This window comes from Octodon degus, unplaced genomic scaffold (genome assembly GCF_000260255.1).
Source record: "Octodon degus isolate 3935 unplaced genomic scaffold, OctDeg1.0 scaffold00079, whole genome shotgun sequence".
In the NCBI taxonomy this organism is placed as follows: Eukaryota; Metazoa; Chordata; class Mammalia; order Rodentia; family Octodontidae; genus Octodon; species Octodon degus.
Window position 1 is genome coordinate 2,362,203 of NW_004524655.1, and position 16,121 is coordinate 2,378,323.

The 16,121-nt window shown below is 35.7% G+C and overlaps 1 protein-coding gene across 2 annotated transcripts in view; it reads right to left on the bottom strand.

Annotated features, from left to right (window-relative positions):
• Positions 1-16,115, bottom strand: part of Med13l (mediator complex subunit 13 like) — a 318,553-nt gene extending 302,438 nt beyond the window's left edge. For both annotated transcript variants that reach the window (XM_023721026.1, XM_004636219.2), the window contains exon 1: positions 15,964-16,115. In XM_023721026.1, the coding sequence (XP_023576794.1) occupies positions 15,964-16,035 (72 nt within the window). In that variant the 5' untranslated portion in view covers positions 16,036-16,115. The remainder of the gene's footprint in view (positions 1-15,963) is intronic.
• Between the last annotated feature and the right edge of the window lie 6 nt (positions 16,116-16,121).

Consider the following 16,121-nt stretch of genomic DNA (forward strand, 5'->3'; position numbering starts at 1 on the left):
TTAATGAATAGAATGATTTGTTCTAATGGTGTTTGTAAATAGGATCACAAGTCCGCATCTTGTACAGCAATTAAACACTAAGAAAAATATATGCAGTGTATTATTTGTTGAAAAATAAAAAAAATTTTAAAAAATACTATATAAAAGACCCCCCCCAAAAAAAAATACAGCATAATTTCACTTATTAAAAGTTTAAAAACATACGAGACTATGTATACATGATTAAATTTTTTTAAAAATTACAGAATGATAAACATGAAATTTAAGATTAGGAGTTCCTTAGAAAGGAGTAGAAAGAGAATGAGAGGGAAAAGAAAATGGTAAAAATGTTTTTTAAATACATAGATATTTATTGTGTCACACTTATTATACCTTGTTTGATAGACAATTTTATTTATTCAATACCTAATAAAACATTTTTAAATTTGTATATGCACACAGACATGTAAAAGCATGGAGAAAAAAAAAAACACATAGCAACACAGATTAAGCTACAGTAGTCACCTTCCTGTGGGGGAGATGAACCTTCGTATTTTGTGAAACACTGCCTGAATCCGAGGCTAATTGTGTAATTTTTATTAAATTCATAAAAGAAATTATTTTTCCATCATAATAATTTTGAAAATTATGACCACATGGAACATGTTAGTGAATATAGCTGAATAAAGAATTCATTTACACTGTGATTACATCTATGTACCAGAAACGTGCACATTAATAAGAACAGAAGTATTGGGGTAAATCCAATCTAATGGAGTGGCTGGAACATGGGTAATTTTTTTATAGTTTCAATTTCTTGGAAGTTTTATTTTGTGAAAATATTTTGTATTTCATTAGTACTACCTCACATGGAGAGAAATTAAAGAAAAATGACAACTGTAGGAAAGCCAACTCTCTAGCTTCAGGGTAGCCAAGTGAAAAATCTCCCCACATGGGAAAGCTGAATGAATTTACAGCCAAATGACAATGGATAGTGCATGCTGTGCCAGTAAGTGCACTCAAAACAACTGGAGAGGGTCCCCACCACACCGAGGAGATTACATCAAAAGGTTCTGAAGTGCACATGCACATTTTAGTGCTTAATCAAGAAGTGGTGCTGCCAAGTGAAAGTGCAGCAGTGGCAGGGAAGGCTGCAAAGCACAGGGGCCCAAGAATGTGCTAAAGAAAGGCAAAGGCAGGAGGGAGGAAGGGGGAGGAGAAGGAGGGAGAGAAATGCTCCCCAACATGTGTGGCAAAAATGATATGGCATAATTATACTCATAATAACTACAAAAATATTGTACAATCAGAAAACTAAGTGCTAAGAGAACAAATAGAATGATGGGAATGAAAATTTTATATGACCCAAAATCAGGACAAGGAATATGACCTTCGCAAACGTCCTCTACCCTATTCACTGCTTCCCAAAATCTTGCCATTTCCACAAAGACATGAAAGAAAACAGGAACGATTTTTTTCATCCTCTTACCAAAGATATCAATGACCTGAAAGTAATATAAACAAAATGTTTGTACATAAAACTAATAAAAACATCCCAAACCTGATTTGCAGAGTAATGATGCATCTATCTTGAGCTCACCACTAGTGAGGCAGCAGCTCTGTATAACAAAGGCTGAGAGAAAGCACCCCTACTTTTTTTCTATCATCCCCACTTCTCATACTCCAAATTTCATGCGCTCTTTCCCCGCTAAAATGACCTGATTCACACTTTCAGCCCACCACCACCACCCTCTAGCTGCCAAAGATGCTGCTCTATCCGTCTCTCACCAGTCAGTCAGGCATTGTTCTTTCTTCCCTACCTTTTTCTCTGCCCCTTATAAATTTTACTGCCCCACGTCTTTTCTGCAAATAGGCAGGTTAAAAACATTACTGTTTGCTTTTGCTTTCTTTCCACGATTCCCTGCCTAAAACTTTGCTGGAGTTCTGTGGAGCTAAATTCAACATGAATTCAAGCACAGTGAACACATTCCTATATACACAACTATGATCAAAGCATAATCTACTGTCTACACAGATGTGTCAACCATTCCCTCCTAGTTTGCACACACAAAAATGAAAATATCATAAAACCAAGAATGGTCATTTAACATTTGATCCCTATAGAACTAGTCACTAAATCCTGTCAATTCTACCTCCAAAAATAATATTTAAATCTATTTTCCTCTCTTCACTCCTAGCAACCCTGCATTATTGCTCACACCCGGATTCATCTAGGAACCTTCCCTTTGATTTCTTCTCAGTCACAACCCATATTCCATAGAGCTCACATGAGCTTTCTCTCTAAAATTAAAGTCTGACATCCTCTGTAAACCCTTCAGACTTCCTCTGTGCACACAGAATTAACTTCCAAATCCTTCATGTTATCCAACCTGGCACTAATCAACATCATTCAGTCTTTTCTCCCATCTAGTAAAGAGTATTAAATAAAAGGTAAATAAATTATATTTAAAGGGGCCAGGGAGATGGCTCAGTGGAATAAGTGCTTCCCTGGCAAGCGCAAGGGTCTGAGTTCAATCCCCGGTTCCGGAAAAAAAAAAAAAAAAAAAAATTATATTTAAAGAGACCTAGACATGATATTTTATTTCCTATCAGTATAATTACTGATATATTTTTATGCAATTAATAAATGTACTAATCTCAACTATAAAATACTATCACTAAACTCAAACTTTTACAAAATTTTAAAAATTACATTTATCCATGTAACATCAAAATTGTACTCAACTGTTTAAGATATTTCTATTTCCAATTCTAACATTAAAATATAAAGTAAATTACAGTACAAGGAGTCGAAACCAAAAGCTACTGTCTAAAATGGGTATTAACATATACCACTAAAGTTCTCACAGCTTTCTGGAGATTGTCAAAATCAGCTCACCAGGTCCTTAACAGTGTACCACACCAACCATAAAAGAATGTTTGACAACAAAATCAGTTAATTTAAAAGATATACGCTTACTTTAGTGAATCCCACCAATTTTTCCATTTGGAACATTCTTGAGATTACCATATAAACTACACACACAAGCTATTCATCTTAACTGATTCATTAGAAAAGTTTCCTCAATACAAATAAATGCTTCCATTTCTTATCAAATTTTGAAAATGTACTAAACAACCCAGGTTATTAGCCTACACATACTAAAGTATGGGTTCTCTTGAGAATCAGTCCACTGTTTAATTAAATGCTATAAAGTCTTGCAGACAGATTCAAAACTATCTCAGTTGCAAAGCTCAGTCTCACTACCACATCACTAAATAACACAATATCTTCATACACATCTCTGCAAGTAATTTATAGACAGCTAATGCAATGCTGCTACTTAGGATTTTGACATTTGATTCAATCTATGCAAGTTCTACTCTTTAAATCAATATACTTTGAATACTATACTTTTTGCAACTAAGAATTTATATTTCCGGGGATATCTATACTCTTTACTAGCTAAGATACCGATCTGTGCTCTGACATAAATTCTAAATGTTAAACTGCTCAGGTATTATGAAAATCTTAAAAATGTTAAAGTACCTATTCTTATTTGTTTAAAACAGTTATTGTGTAACTAAATTTCCCTAAAATATCTATAACTGTAGTATTGTATCACAATCATCTTTGATACTATTTCAATTCCCTTTTTTAATGTGAAAAGTACTAAAAATAGAGAACTATAAATAAAAATATCTGAAGAGTATAAATAGTAAAGCTGACTAAGAATATATTTAAATCTCATACTCTTGAAATTAAAAGCAGAAAACTATACCACTGCAACTTGTAATCTAAACAAGTGGGCACACCCCTACTATATGGTAAAGCACTTCTGCACTGCCCCACACACTAACTACTCAGGGAGACTATAAGGGAAATCCTACATGCATCTGAGCGCTACTGTGCTAATCTTTCTCAACTAAGGAAGAAACTACTGAAAAAAACCTGGGTAGCACAATAGATGGATCAACAGGCAATGTCTAATGTGTAAAGCAACACTAGGTAGGCAAAGGTAAGAACTGTAGTATCGCATAAACCAAACTTTCAGCTAAAACCTTCAGGGATTATCTCACAAGGATACATTTCTTTATCCCAAGGCTGTTCTTAAACAATACTTCAGTCTCACCAAAAACAGGTGTAAAGATGATAGCTGACCCTTACTAGAAAGGGCAAAACTCACATAAACAGGGCACAACTTACAATTCTCTGTTTATGATAATCTGCCTTGAGTTCCAGAAGGCAAAACTGCCATCTCCACTCAACTAGTCTCAGTATTTATCTAGTTTTACCAATCAGTGGAACACTAAATCCACTTCCATTGAAAATGTTCACGAAAACAAAGTACACTGAACCACTAACTTCAGAAGACGGGAGAAGCAAAAGTTCAAGCAAGGCTGCAACCTTGTGAAACATCAATAAAGTATGTACGCTAATCTATCCAAAAGAAGAGCTCTTCCTGGGGTATCTGCTCATCATCTGTGAGATCCTAGTCAGTAGTCTGAGTAACTTATTCAAGAAAAAGAAAATGCTTATTGCAATCAACTGGCATAAAATAATTTTTAAATGATTGTGTTTATTCAACTCAAACTCAGCACCTTAATCTCTGAAGTCAAAAAACAAACTGTAACTGTCTCTACTTCTTTCACATTTATTCCTTTTTTATATCCTTACATCTTTCATTTGTAGGATGCATCCTCCTGGACCTATCACCTGGGCTTTTTTTCAATTATCAACTTTTCCTAATCTTCCATTTGTCCTTCTGTCTCTCCACTGCTGTTTTCCCTAAGCCTATACATATAAAACTTTTGCAGGTTTATATCCTCCCCACTCTCATTCCTGCCTGTTCCATAATCAATCTTCACCATTCATTCCTCAACCCACTAAAACCCAGATCCTACCCTCAGTTACCAAGTGTAATTTCTCCTAACTGCCAAGCTGCCCAAATAGCAGACCTTACCTTTCACTCCTTACCTCTCAAGGTCTACCAATGCTGTCTGTGAAAAACAATGGTGGCTCCCTTTATTTTTGTCAGAGAAAGCAAAATACATCATCTTCTTAAAACATATATGACACATACATGCATGACTTAAAAGTCTAGGCCTCATGAGATGTAATCCTGAACCAAAGTCTAATTTGTTTTAAATGCACATAATTTGAAGTATGATAGGTTCGAGAATTTTAATTTGTGTATCGAAGAGAGCAATCCTAGAAAGGCTTTTAAACATGTTATTAAATGTAATACCACTTAACACACTTGTTTTTCCTCAATTCATTTCTCATAATAGTTTCTATACCATCTTGGATTATCTCCCATTTTAGTTTCATATCCCATCTGCTCATTTAAGATTCATGTCTGTCCAGTTTCTGAAATATTTGTCACTATAGTCATTACCATTTTGCGTAATATAGCACTGTTTTTTTAAAGTTCAGAACTGATTTTAGAAAACTGAATATTATTTTAACATCACCATTTCTTAATCTAACTTGGCCTGCCCACACTTGAAATTTTCCACCTAATAAAAATTCAATCTTAGTAAGTTTTTGTACTCTTCTTAAAAAGAAGCCAAGAAACAGTCCATAAATGAGATATGCTCTTCTACCCTCAGTAAAGATTCTCAAAAATAGAGATTCAGAGTTGCCAACATAGCTTCCAACGAATGCCCTTCTCATTCCTCCCTAAGCAAGTCACATTCCTTCAAGGTCCAGCTTAAAATTTTCCTGCTGGGTTTTTTGCTTGCACTGCAAGTTATTACGTAGTTCATGGAGCACTTCCCCAGTACTTGACAAAAAGCATCTCAGAAATTAAATTGTACATTTCTACAATCATCATACACATAGCCCTATTGTAAGCCCAAGGTAGATGTTAAACATTTTTGATGCACATTATTCCTAAGTGGATTGCACATGCCCTAAATTTCTCAACCATCACATGTAAAACAAATTAACATTTCTAAATTAGTTTATTAGCTACCCTATACAATCTTAGCCCAATTCCTTTTTTCATCTCACTAGTTCTCAGAATTCTTCACTTACTATACAAAATAGCATGCAGAACACATACTTGTAGGGCTATTCATACAAAGAAAGAGAAAAGCTAAAAGGCACAGAAATATAAAATGTTTTTCCAGATGACATCCCAGAAACTGCCACTATTCTCAACATTTTAATGGGTGGGTATCAACAAAGAGAAAGCAGTACTGGTCCCTGAAGAAAAGGACGGGAAAATCTACCTTCAATCCTCACTCCAGAACTGCAGCTCATCCTATGGGGAGCCATTCTAACCTCTCAATGCTCTCTTCAGGCCTCTTTCAGAAAGCAATCCTCTCCTCAGCTAGAAGAGGGCCCAGGAGTCAGGAAAAACTGGGGACAGCTCCCTCCCTCTCCCCAGCAGAGGAGCAGGAGTCTGGAAGCATTTGGATGCCTGCTATGAAGGCCCTTGCTACACACAGAAGAGGGCTGCTCTCCTCCTGACACTCCAAGCATAAGCTGATAACCATAAAGATGCTGTCAAAATTAATTAAATTGTGTAACATACAATTAAGTACAATACAGGGAAGATGGCTATCACATATAGCAACAGATATCAAGAACAGATTTTCATGACAAAAAAAACTTAGAAATTCTAACATTTTAGAATTGAGACTACCTACATGTAAAATTCCAAACCTCTAGATAAGAACTTAAAACATTACTCAAAGTCAACAGAGAAAATATTTTTGAGTAACAAAAAAAATACTGATTTGTGGGAGCTTTCCTTCTTTCAACAGGAGCTAATTTTTTTTTTTTTTAGATTCTGCCATTTTATTAAATGGAAAATAGAAATTAGCCAGTAGTTCATGTCTTTCTATTCGAAACTAGTAAGGGTTGTGACATGTGTGTCACCCTAAAATGTGATTTGGTCTTTAGAAGAAAAATACATTTATTAAGTACTATTTCTAACATTCCCTGAGACAACTCAAAATATTAATAGAACTACTATTTAAAATTCAAAGAGCACTTTAGAGCTGACAAGGAATTAATAGCTTAAAGTAGCAAACAAGAGCCACAGTTCAATTCTTAGTCTCAGCCAGCCATAGCTCAGAGTTAGTATAGCAAAATACACCCACACCTTAAAGATGTATCACACAACTGCAAATCATACACTCAAATGAAGAGTTGGAACCTCTAAAATAAATTTCAAGTTTCTCTTCCAAATCTTGGCTTATTTATGAGGAAGACACAAGAAAAATAACAATCTTCTGCTCCCTCAAAAGAAGTACAAAAAGTACAATTACAACATAGCTGCTATAATTAAAACAAGTCACTTTACCACTCCAACTTCCTGATTAGCTGCTCAGAGCTACTTTACAACTTTAGTTGTACTTTCCTCAAGGTCTTTTCTCATGAAAGAAAGTAATTATCTAGTCATCTGAACAGGTTTCCTTACAAGACACTCAAAATGTTTTTTTCACTTCTCATGCTTTTATATTGCTATGAAGTTCCCAAGAACAACTGAGGCACACACAACTCTTATGTGACCAACCTGATTTGGCTAGTTACTAGAGAAATTTTGAGCAGGGCATGCTAGTAATCCCAGCACTCAGGCTACCTAAGGCAGGAGCACTGCTCTAAATCCAAGACCAGCCTGGGCTACATAGTGAGTTCAAGGCCTGCCTGAACTACATAGTAAAACCCTGTGTCAAAAAAAAAAAAAAGTAAAACCTAGTAGAAATTATAAATACAACTCAAGTTTGCCTATTACTAGTTCACTGCCCATTATATCAGGCTCATGGAAAGAGCAAAAACCCTCCTGTACAAGTTGGGACAAAAGTGAATTCTGGATCAAGGACCAACTTTTAATCATATAAAAATTCCCAGAAAGAGGGCCAGCCGATAGCTCAGCAGACTAAAGTGCCTGGTTAGGCAGAGGGCAGGGGCCAGGGTTTGATGTGCTGTACCGGCCCTGCCCCCAGGGCACGGTGAGACTGCAACTGGGACTGGTCATGGTGGCACACCCGTAATCCCAGCACTTGGGAGGCTGAAAAAAGAAGAATCACTACCTGTCTGATCTGTGTAGTGAGACCTTGTAGACCCTGTACTAAACACATTTAAAAATAAAAAATAAAAAAATTCCCAAAAGGTTCCAAAATCCATGGGTTTGCCTACCACAGAAAATCTGGTACCAACTGAATTCCTATTTGATGTATGATAAGAACATATTTCATAATCAGGTGGCATTCTCTTTAATACAGATTATAAAAAAATTAAAGTTATTACCAAGCCATTATATATCCAGCCACATAATATATATTCAAGCATAGACCTAACCATCTAAATAAAATAATTTTATTTTACTTATGATCAGAATCTAAATGGCCAAGGAGAATTCCCTTGGGGAATGGAGAAGAGATTACACACTCAACAGTTAATGAACACCTACCTATCAACATACCCACTGCCTTACTGAAGCCCAACTGCTCATCAGAACTACACAGGAAGGGGTATAAATCAGGAGCCTGGTGGGACTAGTTCTACCTGCAGGAGTCAGGGACAGGGTTAACAAGGAGGTGACACTTAAAAATGAGTAGGAACGTGCCAATACTAGGAGCTGATTCCAAGGGTTTCAAAGTTAGATGTTCATATTTTTTTTACTTATTTCTCTTCAGAAAATGAAAATTCAACCCTGAAAAGTCAACATGAAGTATTTAATCATATAATTTTACTCTTTTCAATACTTTATTTAGTAAAACTTCTTTCATATTTAATGAAATAATCAGGAAAAAAAAAGCAGCAGCTTCATGTATCTTACTCAAAAATATGCCAGCATGAATTTCTCTGATAGAGTAAAAAAATCGTAACTTTCATAAAGTTCCATAACCTGTTAAGAGCCCCAATTTTTGAAATTTCCACTACTCTAAAACATGTTCACAATTATGTATCTTATTTGAAACAAATTTTTTTCAGATTTAATTTTAATATCAAATAAATGCCAAATATATCTAATGAATACAGTGATTTAATACAAATTAAGAATTATTACAGCAATAAGACTCAAATGAAGATTTAAAAAGATACATTTATGTACAAGTTTTTCTCCCATCCATTTGTTAAAATTAAAGCTATAAATTTAAGCTACACAAAATAGCTGGGTGTGGTAACACAGGCCCGTAGCCCCAGCACTGTGAGACCATAAAGTCGCAGAAAGATGGCAAGCTGGAGCTCAGCCCAGGCAGCTAGCGAGACCATTCTAAGAAATATATGAACGGTTGGGGATGTAACTCAGTGCAAAAATCCTAAATTCAATCTCCCACCAAATAAATAAACTACATTTAAAAAGGCACAAATGAAATTTTAATGTAATCAACTCAGAAGGTTCCTTTAACAGTAATGGAATTTCACTATATAGAAAATACAAAAATGTGGAAAGCTGTCAGCCAGGGATCTGTGCTATTTCACAGTAGTGGAAATACAATTTTAATAAGATTTACCACAATTCATCTAGGAAAAAAAATTCAAAAACATATATCGCAGGACCAGGGATGTAACAGTTCTAGAGAGTTTACCCAGCATGTGTGAAGCCCTAGGCTGATTCCCAGTACTGTAAACAAACATACATACACACATAATAAACCAGATAACAGAGATGTCAACAATATAACATTTCCTCTCAGACATGTGATGCTCCTAATTTTTATCAAGAAAGAAAAAAGGCATCATCTTTTCTCCAGATTGGAGTCCAAATATACTCTGAAACATATTTTATTAGCTTAAAAAAGAAAAATCCCACTCCAAACGTAACTAAACTGTACTACTCTAAATACAAGTAAAATAGGAGTTTCTAAAGGTGGGCTATTATAGCAACATATGAGGCTAGAATCTATTCTATACAACAGATAATTTTAAAAGTTAAATAACAAAACAAAATAGAGTAAGGGAACTGTCTGTGAAATAAACATCACAACATTTTAACAGATTTTAGAACTATTTTTATACCATCTACAGCAAGGATAGGAATGCTGATGTACATAAGTGACTGTACTTAACAAAAATTGGGCAAGCATACACATTTCATTCATGCAAATGAGTCTGAATTTACAATTCCTCATTTATGTTAATATTTACTAAGATTAATGGAATATCATCTCCCTATGTAATGAAATGAATTCCCCCAACAGAACAAAGCTAATACCTTCAAATCATTCAAATAAACAATGAAAGTATATACTATGAGGAAAATTAAACAAAATCAAAGAAGCGAAATAACTTAAAAGAGAGAGAAAAAAGTTCAAAATTCCAAAAACACATTACAAATGCTATTTAATTAACTTTAAAACACAACCAGCAGGTCCCATAAAATAAATGCGCATGTCTTGGAATTGTGATTTCTTAGGGGGGGGGATGTTGTTCCTTTGTTTTTATTAAACCTACAGACAAGAGTTTTAAGGTTAATTTCCTTATTTTGAATGCATTAAATGTAATTTCTGAAATAGAAATGCTTATAAAATAACAAAATAGGGATTCCCACAAACCACACCAAAACACAGTTTACAAAAAGCAAATCTATATATACAGTAATACATATTAAATAGCAATGTTATAGAAATATTTTCCCTGCACTTCTAATAAATGTTTGCAAAGAACAATTCACTAACGATACCTAATATTTAAGCATATTACTAATTGTTGTAAGCTTTGTCTACATCTCTCACTGTTTAGCTCCTGTGAACAAATGTATCATCTTCCTTCAGAAAAAAACATATGAGCACTTTCACTGTTAAGGAAAGATAACATAATTATCACTTATTTCTCTGGAAAACAAGTCAAATATCTCAAAAATACCTATCCTATGTTTGAATCAAGCTTTGAGAGACAGCTGAAGTAACTGTTCATTTAAAAACCACTTATGGGATTGGAGAGATGGCTCAGTAGAATAAGTACTTCCCTAGCAAGCACAAGGGTCTGAGTTTAATCCCTGGTTCCGCCAAATAAATAAATAAATAAATAAATAAATAAAATAATAAAAATACAAACCACTTAGGGCAGGCCAGACAGCTCATCAGACTAAAGCACCTGCTTAGGCAAGCATCAACTAATTCAGGTGTGCTGTGCAGGCCCCGCCCCCAGGGCACACTGAGAAGGGGATTAAGACTGAGGGTGGTAGCTCAAGCCTATAATCCCAGCACTTGGGAGGCTGAAAACAGGAGGATCACTACAAGTCTGATCTGTGTAGTGAGACCCTGTGGATCTTAAACTAAATACATTTTAAAAAATAAAATATAAAAATAAAAACAACCAGTCAGGTACAATATTGCACATCTGTAAATCCAGCCACTCAGGAGGCTAAGGCAGAAAGATCACAAATTTGAGTGTATCCAAAGCAACTTAGGGAAATCATCTTTCAAAATAAAACTTCTAGGGGCTAGGGACATGGCTCAGTGGAATAAGCACTTCCTTGGCAAGCGCAAGGGGCTGAGTTCAACCCCCGGTTCCACCAAAAAAAAAAATAAAAACAAAAGTAAAACTTCTAGAAAAAGGGCTAGGTATGTAGCTCAGCGGCAGAGCCCTTCTACCTGACATATACAAGGCACTGGGAATAATCCCCAGTAGGTATAAATAAATAAACAAACAGATAAGTAAATCCAGATAGATAATCTCATTGCTTTTCTCACACCAAGATAAAGTGATTCATCTGTTTTCTTATTAATCTCAGAGAACTCCCTGAAAGTGTTTGATGAATACAATTAACACAAATTAACAAAGCAAAATAACTCAGTGAACAGAAAAGATCAATTTCTACAATTAATTAATATTATCCTCTAACTTAATGTTATTTAAAGGAATGCCTTAAAAGATTTTTTTCAAATAAGTATCTAATACATTCATGAAAACATTAAACAGAGCATTCTAAAGAAAGTGATAAGCTACACACAAGTAACTGGTATAAACCGAATAAATATTTATTATCCTAAATCCACCCCCTTGCCCATTCTTCTCACAAAGAAAAAGCACCAGGCCAATCTTAACTTCTTCCCAAAGAGCACTTCATACAATAACAAAGCACAATATTTGTAGCGTACAGGTTTCAGGCACATTATTTTCACTTCAAAATTATGAACTCATCACACATACAAATGGCTCTCTAAAACGGTCCAGTAAACTGCAACACTAGGCCTTAAATTGCTGTCTATTATGTACTTAAAAATATTTACTAGCAACTGGAGGTTAATATGGCAACTATTACCGAGTAGCAATTATTGCTATTAAAATATATAAATACTGTAACACCATGTCTACTAACAACAAATGCTAAACAGAAAAGATACATTAGAAAATTATATTTTCATTAAAGAAAATGAACCATCATAAAAAAAGATGCTTTCCACGTAAATATTAAAATTGCAAACTGGAATGAAAATATACTGGGTCTAGTATTCTGGCACTTTAGAAGATCAGAGAAATCCATTCCCCCTCATTTTCATTTGACAGTTTTCTCCATTTGATTCTAGCTCAAGAGAATAGATTTCAGTTTCTACCCTGAGAATTATCCTCCCTTTCTTAAAAAAGAAACTCCTTAAGACAAAAAGAAGTCAAATCAACAACAAATTACCTGAAAAATTTCAAACATAAAAAGCAATGGTCCTCAACAGAAATTATGTACTAACACATGTACAAGCATTTTAATTCAGCAAGAATTTGAGATCCTCACCCAATTATCCATAGTCAAAATAACCTAAGCAAATAAAATAAATGAATGTGGAGCCAAAATCTATGATTTAGAGATCACTCCCTCAAGTCAAACAGTGCATATTTAAATCTAGCAAAGGGCACAAAATGACTTTTTCCACATTATATCACTAAAGAAAGAAAAATAAAGATATACTTAACATCTGGAAATTATGTCTTCCCACAAGGGTGAGTTCACATACCAGAGGGAGAACTGTCACACTTTCCAAAAAAGCAAATTTAACACACTTAAATGAATTGTAACTGAGTGAATATACAACAAGAGTCTCCCAGAAATGTGACGGACAGCATGAGAAAACAGTTTTGAGTCACAAAGGCACAGCCAGGAATATATTTAATGTAGTAAGTACAAATCCCACAGCATTAAGAATAAGAAACACACACAGTGACCCATATAATATGTACACAATGGCATTTTCATAGGTTAAAAACAGAGTTGAAGTTGTAAAGAGAATTTAGGAAATTTGATTCCATACAGTAGAAAAATCAGAAAACAAAAGAAGATGAGCAAAAATCTTACAGCACCTGATTAGACAATCAACTTTTGCTAGGCCACAATAACCAACTCATAGTACAACAGAAAGTGAGTGCACTGGTCATTACTGGGATATAGAACTTTAATCTCTAGTTTTTACTTAACTCTACATCAACATGAGTAGGTAAATTCTCTTGAAATACTTTGCTCAAAAACCAAACAAAAAAACTGCAGGCTGAAAGTGTGTGTGTGTGTGTGCGCTATTATTACGTAGACAAAAACATACATTAAGCATATAAAACGTGCACTGTTTTGAAGAAGCAATAATTATATCTCTTTTGAAAATATATGTTCTATACAATGTACTTAAGGCAACATATTTTTGCTACTACAGATGACTTTCACCAAAAGAATCCTCAATTTGGAAACAAAAAAGTTTATAATACTTTATGATTCTAGTGTTTTCAAAAACCAGCATTTATCTACTCTCCATGTACAAGGTAATATGAACATTCTACAGTTCTTTTTTAAAAACTTCTGTGGTTCTACATTTCAAAGTTGCTACCTAAAGAGTATATTTTCTTTAATATTAAAAATCTATCCCTTGGTTTAAAGACATTTAGATGAAAAATACCCCAAACACAAACCTTCAGTAGGTCAAAGAAAAAAAAAAAAAAAAAACTTGCCTATAAATTACTTCTACAAAAGAATCTCATGCATCTTACATTATTCTTACTTTAGCTTTTAAAAAGGGATGAAATAAATTACCCCAAAGATTTGCTATAGATATAGTTCCATTTGTCTGCAAAATTTGTGGTATATAAATTAGCCACATATATGTAAGTCATTACCACTCAGCTTGATATATGGCAATTTGGGAGCGCTCCTCTCATTAATACAGGTTTACTTGATATTTTAATTACTTGTAAAAGTGTCAACAATGGTCACTAGTCCCCAACCAAAAACCATTTTAAATAGCCCTTAATCAATATGTTTGCTGATCAATGGAAGTCCCTGGACCTAGTACCAAATGACAGACTAAGGGAGAAAAAGGAGGCAAAAGGAGTTTTACTCCCACACAGCAAAAGATCAAGGGTAAATTATCACAGTACTGAGAAGAAATGCAACATACAGTTGAATTTTAAGATTAAATATCTGGATAAAAATGTTTTTTTTAAAAAAATAAGCTTTACAGTAAATGTTACTACAGTGTAAGCAATGATACTATGTGTTTCATTCTCTGTAGATTAAAATCACGAGCTGATTTTTATCTGCATAAATATTGTAATATATTTAATAAAATAATATTTCCACTTTAAAAGTCGGCAAACATTTTTCCACTAGTCTCAAAAAAATCTTTGCCACCAATAATTACATGTAACTAATTACAATTTGAACAGTAAATTATTTATCCAGTGTAAACAAGGATTAAGGAAAAATAATGCTTCTATCTACAGCAGGAGTTACAGAAAATAATTTCCAAAATGCATGCTCTCAAAAGCCAGCACCCCTCCCCAAAAAAACAGGGTACACAACTTAAAATAAGTTCGGTTTTTTAAGGCTAAATTAAATAAACTGTTCAGCCAATTTTCCAATTATATTCTACGCTTGAAACATAATTACCTTACATCTGTTTACAAATCTTTGCTCAATATTTAAACAAATTTGTACTCTCCCGGGCACATAGCTGTACATACAGCTACTCATGCACAAAGCACATATTTAAAGACCATGCAATGCAATTATTAGCCTAAACGCCAGGTTTAACAACGTGAATGTTTTCAGAGCTTGGTAATACGACCCAATAAAAAGCAAAGATGGCATTTACCACCAAATGTCACTGCCACCGCCAGGAAAGAGTTGCTGGAGACCTATACATTTTTAATTTCGATGAATCTAGACGCCGTCTTTAGGTGCCAGGCTTCCAGGAGAACAATTGACACCCTAACTGCTTCAAGATTAAGGCAAGAGATGCAAATCCAAAGGAAAAGTTGTCAATTATCAGAAAGAGAGAGGCAGAGGGGCTAAGGCAGATAAAAGCGATGTTATCAAATCGCCCAGCTTGTTGCTTTTTTGTGTGTGTGTGGATTCGTTGTTAGGATAGAGAAAACAGTTTTTAAAAGACACAGGAGGAGAGAAAGAAGAAAAAGCTTTCTCCACCTTCAGTCGGCTCAGTGCAATGGCTCTACGGCTCTCCAGCGTAGTAAACCCCGAGAGGCAGGCGGCTGTCGATGTTTACAATCGCGGCAGCTCGGGGTGCAAGAGTTCTTTACTGACACAATCGCATTCTATCAACTGCTTTCGGACGAAATTGCAGGTGTCATTATGGAATTAAAACAGAAATTCAAAAGGCGAGCAAGCGGGCGGCCGATCCAACCAGGGGGACAAGGCTTGCAGCTTACAGGCGCGGGCAGCACAAGGCAAAGCCTTCCACATTTAGGGAAAAAAGGGAGGGAGAAGGGGAGGGGAAGGGGGTGTGATTGCAACAGAGGGTGGGCGTTCGAAGTGCGACCCAGAATCCGCAGCTTTGAGACTTCCACATGCAAATTCCACGCCGAGCGCCGCGCTCACAAATGATTTTTAAAGAGCCAAATAAACACTGGATGGGATCCAAGGCGAGGGAGAGACGATCCAAAAGGGGGAGAATCGGCGAGAGGCAAACGGAGGGGAGAGGCGAGGGAGGGGCGAAGTCCCGGCGGCGGGAGGAGAAAGTTGGTCGGCGGCGGAGGTCGGGGACCCCCCCCGGTACAGCCCCCCGCCCCACGGCCCGGCTACTCACCAGCGAGAAGAGGTTGGAGTGACAATCCTCCAGGCTCGCCCCGTTCGCCACCCAGTTCGCTGCCGCAGTCATGATCCTCCGCGAGCCCGGCCGCCAGAGCGGGGCATGTCGGAGCGAGGCGTCCGAGGCGAGGCCGGGCCGGGCCGCCGCCGCCGCCG